Here is a 9,044-nt window from a genome sequence, read left to right as displayed (position 1 = left end):
CAATCACGGCCGGGTGTGATGCTGCCTGGATTCGAACCAGGTACTGCAGTGACGCCTCTTGCACTGAGATGCAGTGTCTTACACCACCGCGCGACTCGGGAGCCTGAGTAAAAATCCGTAGTCATATTTCTTTCGATATTTTAAATCAAACACGGCAAAATGTATATTCGAATAATTCGACCTGTAATGTGATGTATGTTCATAGCTAGTACGACTCAATCGCGCACCCCTTGAAATCAGGTGGTACGTTCCATAGCTCTCTGTTTCCCCGGAAGAAAGCAGTCTGCTTTTACCACTTGGGAAGTGATCAACCGTGAAAGTACATGATCTACTCGCATAAAAAGAAACATAACTCTTGGAATTCAAGGTTTGCATAAAATATTCACATAATTATAATATCCAAAACGGTGTTGTAACAGGTGGATGAACTGACGTAAACCTGTGGCAAATATTTAGCTAGCCAACAACGGCTAGTTTTCTGACTTCAAGTTTCTGTTGAGAAACTAACTTCGCTAACGTTGCTAGTTAACATTCCAGCTAATCGTTTCCATTGTTTTGGTCGAATTCAACCGATCTCTATACCCCATGTATTCTAGCTAGATGGTCCGACGTATTCGACTCTGTTGGCTTTTGAACATCATGACAGAAATAACCTGCGAACTGTTTAGCTGGATGTTAGCTACCCGCGTTAGTTGGCTAGTTAGCGAGCTAATTAGCTTACATTTTTAGCTAACTCTGGCTAGCTATGTCTTAATCTAGTTGATAACTACAAAGAAGCAAAGCCCCAGTCGTGTGTATTGTTGTGCTCTTTATACACATAACGTTAGTCACTTTTGTGGTTGATGACTAATTACATGTATAGATTTAGCCAGATCAAGATTATATTGCTTGTTTCACTTAACGTTAGCTAGTTAGTTAACGTTAATTGATTGCCAAATAACGTTCATCTGGTAAGTTAATGTGACATTTTAAAACCTGCATCGTTGGGATGGTTTGTAAGCAAGCATTTCGCTGTAAAGTCTACACCAGTTGTATTCGGGTCATGGGATGAATATAATTTGATTAGGAACATCAATGCATATGGTTAGCCTTTGCTTTGGCTTCGCAATCGCAGTTAACATTGCTAGTTAACGTTAGTACTCATGCTAGACCTGTCATACGAGATCTTGTATATTTTTTAATTGGTTTTGATAACAACCGTTCTTCCGTACTTTGGCATTGTACTATAGTTAATATTTAGACAAGCTATCTAGCTAGTTACCAGGTACAGTGGGTTTATGAATGTTTCTCTCCGTTCTGCATTACGGTGACGCAGTTATTCGGACCAGTGTTTAACGTTAGCTAGCACCTACGACAACAATTGCGAGAAACTCCTGCGTGTGTGTCGATGAATATCGTTATTTGTTGTAGTTCTATGTACGTTAACTGGTTAGCTAGCTAGTAGAGTAGCGATCATTGATGTGTCAACCCCCTGTCAGAACAACCTCAATTCGTCGGGGCATGGACCCTACAAGGTGTCGAAAGCATTCCACATGGATGCTGGCCCATGTTGACGAAACAAACTGTTGAAAGCGTTTGAGTATGAGGGGAAAAAAACAGCAGTGGAGGCAGTTCTTGACAACAAACCTGTGAGCCTGGAACCTACTATAATAGTCCATTCAAAGGCACTTAAATATTTTGTCTTGCCAATTCATCCTCTGAATGGCGCACATACACAATCCATGTCTGAATTGTCTCAAGGCTTAAAAATCATTGTTTAACCTCTCTTTTCCCCTTCATCTACACGGATTGAAGTGGATTTAACAAGTGACATCAGTAAGAATTCATATCCTTCACCTGGATTCACTTGGTCGGTCATGGAAAGAGTTCTTAATGTTTTGTACACTCAGTGTATTCACATGCACGCCACACACAGCCTAGTTTCAGCAAGAGCGTGCCTTTCAATTGGTTACATGGAACAGCTCACAAAATAACGACAACGGTAGCCGGTAGGGTATGTAGGAAAGACGTTACTAACAGTAAATGCTAACTAAGGAAACAATGGGTATGCAAACCAGGTATTGAAAAAGTTTTGTCTAGTCTTGGTTGAATCTTTGCGAATTCAGTCATCATGCGCTGTTTGAATGAACATTTCCTAAGGCCTTCCCAATTTAATGTTGACTGCAAAGTAATCCTACCTGGCAGAATTATATCGGATTTTTATCCATTTGGTTTTCAAACTGACATCACATGTACTGTACTGTAGGCCTACATTGTACAGAAACACAGAAAATGAGAGTATAACCACTTCTCCAGGCAGCACTACACCACTGCAGCTACTGTCTATTGAATGGGCTACGGTCCACATTGGATGAGATCTGTTTTTTTTAGGCTAGCTAGCTGCTTCAATATACAGCCAATTGGCTAACATTAAACATGGGAGTTATCTGATCTGTGGTTTACGCCTTGTCTGGCACACAACCGCGAAAACCACTTACACAAGACAAAGATAGCTTGCCCGTATATTAGCTAATATGTCATCTCCCCTCTCCCTCACTCTCTCTCTCTGTTGCTGTAGGATAGTACACAGTGTTCGGACTGGCTGGGGAGGCAGATCTACAGACAATATCACATACGCTGGACAGATTTGTAAGTTAACAGACTCATGAGTGAACTTTTGGGATGGCCCAGTACTATAGCTAGTTGAGCCACTGCCAGAGTGGGGGCATTCTAAGAGTTGATTAGCTATGTGATGTGACCATACCGTCTTGTCTTTATGTATGCTTTATAATGTTATGGTACTATGTAGTTCATCACATCAAGTCTCACTGTAAACTGTGTTTTTATTATAGAATCTTATAGATTTGAATGGACAAGGAGACCAGAAATACATAGGTACTTCTCCTATATACTATCTGTAAATAGTATACTGTTTATGGTATGGCTTTCGGCTGGGTGAGATGACATTCAGTGTGTGTGTGGACCCAGCCCAGCTAGTTAACCCGTGTGGTGACTCTGCGATGCCTGTGAAGAAGAAGAGGAAGTCTTCAGGGTCAGATGACCCGGGACTCAGGAAGTGTAAAATCACCTGGTGAGGAACACTACCCACTACCCGTCACCCCTGCTCCTCACCCACCACCCCTGTCCTCCTTCTCCTCACCACCCCTCACCCACCAATTCTACCTTCCTTCTCCTCACCCACCTCTTTTGCTCCTCACCTCACCACTTTTCCCACCATCCTCCACTATTGGATGTTTAATAGCCCCCCCCCACCACCACAGATACTGCTGTATTTAGAGCTGTAGTGGAACTCTGCCTCACCCAACCCTCCTCTTCACCCATTCCACCGTGTGTGTTGCAGCTGCTGCTAGCTGGCTTTGCTCTGTGCAGTGAGCCTGGCTGCTTGACTAAAAGAACTCAACACTCAGCACATATTTGTCCCCTTATGCAACACAGACCTCAGTCAGTCCACAGGAAAGTAGAGGGGGAGGAGTGTGTGTGACACTGAATATCCTGAGAACTCCTCTAATGCATTTGTCTGAGTCTGTTGAGTGACCATGTTCTATCCCGTGTTGTAGTTTCTGACTGTGTTCTATCCCGCCTTGTCGTTTCTGACTGTGTTCTATCCCGGGTTGTCGTTTCTGACTGTGTTCTCTATCCCGCCTTGTAGTTTCTGACTGTGTTCTCTATCCCGCCTTGTAGTTTCTGACTGTGTTCTCTATCCCGCCTTGTAGTTTCTGACTGTGTTCTCTATCCCGCCTTGTAGTTTCTGACTGTGTTCTATCCCGCCTTGTAGTTTCTGACTGTGTTCTATCCAGCATTGTGGTTTCTGACTGTGTTCTATCCCGCGTTGTGGTTTCTGACTGTGTTCTATCCCTCCTTGTCGTTTCTGACTGTTCTATCCTGCCTTGTCGTTTCTGACTGTGTTCTATCCCGTGTTGTAGTTTCTGACTGTGTTCTATCCCGCCTTGTCGTTTCTGACTGTGTTCTATCCCGTGTTGTAGTTTCTGACTGTGTTCTATCCCGTGTTGTAGTTTCTGACTGTGTTCTATCCCGCCTTGTAGTTTCTGACTGTGTTCTATCCAGCCTTGTAGTTTCTGACTGTGTTCTATCCCGCCTTGTGGTTTCTGACTGTGTTCTATCCTGCCTTGTCGTTTCTGACTGTGTTCTATCCCGTGTTGTAGTTTCTGACTGTGTTTTATCCCGTGTTGTAGTTTCTGACTGTGTTCTCTATCCCGCCTTGTCGTTTCTGACTGTGTTCTATCCCGCCTTGTAGTTTCTGACTGTGTTCTATCCCGCCTTGTAGTTTCTGACTGTTCTATCCCGTGTTGTAGTTTCTGACTGTGTTCTATCCCGTGTTGTAGTTTCTGACTGTGTTCTATCCCGCCTTGTAGTTTCTGACTGTTCTATCCCGTGTTGTAGTTTCTGACTGTGTTCTATCCCGTGTTGTAGTTTCTGACTGTGTTCCAGCCCTCCTTGTCGTTTCTGACTGTTCTATCCTGCCTTGTCGTTTCTGACTGTGTTCTATCCCGTGTTGTAGTTTCTGACTGTGTTCTATCCCGCGTTGTAGTTTCTGACTGTGTTCTATCCCGCCTTGTCGTTTCTGACTGTGTTCTATCCCGCCTTGTCGTTTCTGACTGTGTTCTCTATCCCGCCTTGTCGTTTCTGACTGTGTTCTCTATCCCGTGTTGTAGTTTCTGACCGTGTTCTATCCCGTGTTGTAGTTTCTGACTGTGTTCTCTATCCCGCGTTGTAGTTTCTGACCGTGTTCTATCCCGTGTTGTAGTTTCTGACCGTGTTCTATCCCGTGTTGTAGTTTCTGACCGTGTTCTATCCCGTGTTGTAGTTTCTGACCGTGTTCTATCCCGTGTTGTAGTTTCTGACTGTGTTCTCTATCCCGTGTTGTAGTTTCTGACTGTGTTCTATCCCGTGTTGTAGTTTCTGACCGTGTTCTATCCCGTGTTGTAGTTTCTGACCGTGTTCTCTATCCCGTGTTGTAGTTTCTGACCGTGTTCTATCCCGTGTTGTAGTTTCTGACTGTTCTATCCCGTGTTGTAGTTTCTGACTGTTCTATCCCGTGTTGTAGTTTCTGACTGTTCTATCCCGTGTTGTCGTTTCTGACTGTGTTCTATCCTGTATGTTGTAGTTTCTGACTGTGTTCTATCCTGTATGTTGTAGTTTCTGACCGTGTTCTATCCCGTGTTGTAGTTTCTGACTGTGTTCTCTATCCCGTGTTGTAGTTTCTGACCGTGTTCTATCCCGTGTTGTAGTTTCTGACCGTGTTCTCTATCCCGTGTTGTAGTTTCTGACCGTGTTCTATCCCGTGTTGTAGTTTCTGACTGTTCTATCCCGTGTTGTAGTTTCTGACTGTTCTATCCCGTGTTGTCGTTTCTGACTGTGTTCTATCCTGTATGTTGTAGTTTCTGACTGTGTTCTATCCTGTATGTTGTAGTTTCTGCAGACCCCAGGCTCCAGGCCGGTTGATCAGCCCAGAGGACCAGTTCTCCAATAAGAAATGTCTGGCCTGGTTCTACGAGTACACAGGTACAGTGCCTTCAGAAAGTATTCATACCCCTTGACTTATTTTCTCACCCATCTACATACAATACCCCATAATGACAAAGTGAATACATCTTTTTAGAAATATTAGCAAATTTACTAAAAATAAAACACAGAAATATCTCATTTACATAAGTATTCACACCCCTTAGTCAGTACATGTACACCTTTGGTAGTGATTACAGCTCTGGGCAATGTTCCCACAATTATTTTTCGGCACTGAGCAAATTTCTGGTCTGCTGAGCACAAACTTGAATATTGTGAAAATTCTGTGCAACTTGTGGCGGGCGGCGCGTTTACTGTGAACACTGAGGCTGTACCCGCTTCAAACTCTTCAAACTCTTGTCAAGTTTGTTGTTGATCATGCCTAGACAGCATTTTCAAGTCTTGCCATAGATTAAGCCAATTTAAGTCAAAACTGTAACTAGGCCACTCGACATTCAATGGCATCTTGGTAAGCAAGTCCGGAGTATATTTGGTCTTGTGTTTTAGGTTATTGTCCTGCTGAAAGGTGAATTTGTCTCTGTGTTTGTTGGAAAGCAGACTGAACCAGATTTTCCTGTAGGATTTTGCCTGTGCTTAGCTCTATTCCGTTTTATTTGATCCTAAAAAATAACTCCCTAATCCTTGCCGATGACAAGCATACTCATAACATGATGCAGCCACCACCATGCTTGAAAATATGAAGAGTGGTACTCAGTGATGTGTTGTTGGATTTGCCCCCAAACATCATGCACATCATGCTTTGTATTTAGGACATAAAGTTTATTTCTTTGCCAAATTCTTTTAAATTTTATTGCAAACAGGGGGCAAACAGGGGGCATGTTTTGGAATATTTTTTATTCTGTTCAGACTTCCTTCTTTTTACTCTGCCATTTGTTAGTATTGTGGAGTAACTACAATGTTGTTTATCCATTTCTCCTATCACAGTCATGAAACTCTGTAACAGTTTTAAAGTCACCATGGTGAAATCCCTGAGCAGGTTCCTTCCTCTCCGGCAACTGAGTTGGGAAGGATGCCTGTAGCTTTGAGTGACTGGGTGTATTGATACACCATCCAAAGTGTAATTAATAACTTCACCATTCTCAAGAGGATATTAAATGTCTGTGTTTGTTCATTTTTAACCATCTACCAATAGGTGTCCTTCTTTGAGGCATTGAAAAACATCCTTGGTCTTTGTGGTTGAATCTGTTTAAAATTCACTGCTCGACTGAGAGACCTTACAGATAATTGTATGCGTGACGTACAGAGATGAGGTAGTCATTAAAAAATCTGGTTAAACACTATTATTGCCTTAAGCACATGTTTACTCCTGCCATAACAAAGGGATTGAATACTTAATGACTCAAGATATTTCAGATTTTCATTTTTCATTCATTTGTAAACATTTCAAAAAATGTAATTCCACTTTGATATTGTGTGTAAGTCGATGACGCAATCTGTTTCATCAATTTTAAAACTAGGCTGTATCACAACAAAATGTGGAAAAAGTCAAGGGGGTGTGAATACTTTCTGAAGGCACTATGTCATATCATGATGGTCATAGGTTGCTGTATATTAACTTTCGATACACACTCTGATTAGAACTCTAAGTCACAAGTAAAGCTCAAGTTGATTATTGGTCACTAAGTATTGAGTCATTTATACCATTCTATGTGTGTTTTGTGCATGCTTCCCGTGTGTGTGTGTGCCAGGTCCAGATGAGGTGTTGGGTCCAGAGGGGATGGAGAAGTTCTGTGAAGACATCGGTGTGGAACCAGAAAACGTTAGTCTTCCTTTTTCTCTTCACCCACTCATCATCCATCGTTGATAATTATGATGCATATTCTCTCTCTTCCCCCCTCTCTTTCTCCCCTCTCTCTGTCCCTCTCTCTTTTTCAGATAATCATGTTAGTTTTAGCCTGGAAACTAGAAGCACCAAATATGGGATTTTTCACTAAGGAGGAGTGGCTTAAGGGAATGACTTTACTACAGTGAGTAACCTTGATTTACCACATCGCATGTCTGTTTCTGACGCTTCTGATTCTATAGGTGTGACTGGGGAACCGTGTTTGTTTGTGACCCCCCCTCTATAGGTGTGACTGCATAGAGAGGTTACAGGGGAAACTGGACTACCTGCGCAATCAGCTCAACGACACAATCATCTTTAAAAACATCTACAGATACGCCTTCGACTTTGCCAGAGTGAGTCCTCTCTCACTGGTCCATAGTCAGGAAATGGTTTGACTTCCTGAGGAGAGGGCCTGGATGGCAGATGTACTTACATTATCTCTCCCTCTTTAACATCTCTCTTAACTCTCCATCTGCCTCTCCTTCTGCTCTTCTTCCCCTTCTCTCCCCCAGGATAAGGACCAGAGGAGTCTGGACATGGACACAGCTAAGTCCATGCTAGCGTTGCTACTGGGGAGAACATGGCCACTGTTCCCCGTCTTCAACCAGTTTCTGGAGGTAACACACATCCTATGTTGAACACAGCTGTGTGGTTCCTGCATTGACTCGCTCCAAATATCAATCTCCTTCTCTTCTCTCTCTGTCCTCCTCCCTCTCCGCTTTTCTACACTCTCTTCCTTCATTCCCCCCCCCCCCCCCCCCTCGCTTATCTCTCGTCCCCTGCAGCAGTCCAAGTACAAGGTGATGAATAAGGACCAGTGGTATAACGTCTTAGAGTTTAGTCGTACAGTCAGCACAGACCTCAGTAACTATGATGAGGATGGAGCCTGTGAGTACACACACTAAAACACACACTAAAAAACATACACACACACTAAAACCCATACATACACAGTCCCTCACGCTAACACTACTCTCTCTCTGCAGGGCCAGTGTTATTGGATGAGTTTGTGGAGTGCCAGAAAGCTCGGCTGGCAGCACTATAGGGGAGGACACTCGCCAAACCGCAGAAGAGGAGAAAGAGGGAGCAGGAAAGCGAGAGAGAAGCACACATGAGGATGTTCTGCCTCCATTTGAAATATACAGAAGCGGCACACACACCTTTCATGGACTGTGCACACACACGCATACAGTATCACGGAGTGCACACACACTTCCAGTGATGGCCTCTGCTTCGTGGGACAAACAGTGAATTTCTCTCTGAAGAGACTTTTTCAGTGTTAATTTAAACAAGTTCAACAAGAAGAAAATAACTAAAGATGAACTATTTTTCATATGTATTGCATCTGTGGCCACAGTTCTCTAGCCAGTGTTGTTAAGATCGACTGGGGAATTTTTCTGTTTCATTTAACATTTTTTCCATTCATTTGAGTCTTACCTTGTTTATAGTACGTCTTCAGAACAAGAATAAAGAATGGAATTGTACCAAACCTGCTTCTAACCTCCTCGCTACAACCAAATATACTGGGCTGTGATTGGTTCTACCAAATTAATTTACCAGATACTTTTGTCTTATGGTCTGGTGGATCAAAATGTCAAACTTGGTATCGTTAAAGGTCCAACGCAGCCGTTTTTATGTCGATATCAAATGAATTCAGGGTAACAATTAAGTATCT

At 42.9% G+C, this 9,044-nt stretch overlaps 1 protein-coding gene across 3 annotated transcripts; it reads left to right on the top strand.

The window, feature by feature from the left end:
* The first annotated feature begins 17 nt into the window (after positions 1-17).
* LOC109909096 (DCN1-like protein 5) lies at positions 18-8,858 on the top strand. 3 transcript variants are annotated; one of them, XM_020508012.2, is made up of 11 exons: positions 18-367; positions 2,558-2,628; positions 2,832-2,874; positions 2,968-3,070; positions 5,432-5,523; positions 7,233-7,303; positions 7,420-7,511; positions 7,614-7,722; positions 7,882-7,986; positions 8,155-8,257; positions 8,356-8,858. In XM_020508012.2, the coding sequence occupies exons 4-11, from the start codon at positions 3,000-3,002 to the stop codon at positions 8,412-8,414; spliced, it is 702 nt and encodes a 233-aa protein (XP_020363601.1). In that variant the 5' UTR covers positions 18-367; positions 2,558-2,628; positions 2,832-2,874; positions 2,968-2,999; the 3' UTR covers positions 8,415-8,858. The 3 variants fall into 3 exon arrangements, with proteins under 3 accessions (XP_020363601.1, XP_020363600.1, XP_020363599.1); XM_020508011.2 differs by having other exon boundaries at positions 228-367; positions 2,832-3,070; XM_020508010.2 differs by lacking the exon at positions 2,832-2,874 and having other exon boundaries at positions 237-367.
* Positions 8,859-9,044: the final 186 nt, after the last annotated feature.

This window comes from Oncorhynchus kisutch, linkage group LG18 (genome assembly GCF_002021735.2).
Source record: "Oncorhynchus kisutch isolate 150728-3 linkage group LG18, Okis_V2, whole genome shotgun sequence".
Taxonomy (NCBI): Eukaryota; Metazoa; Chordata; class Actinopteri; order Salmoniformes; family Salmonidae; genus Oncorhynchus; species Oncorhynchus kisutch.
Note: the sequence above shows the minus strand (reverse complement) of the source record. Positions and strands in the feature narration are given on the sequence as shown.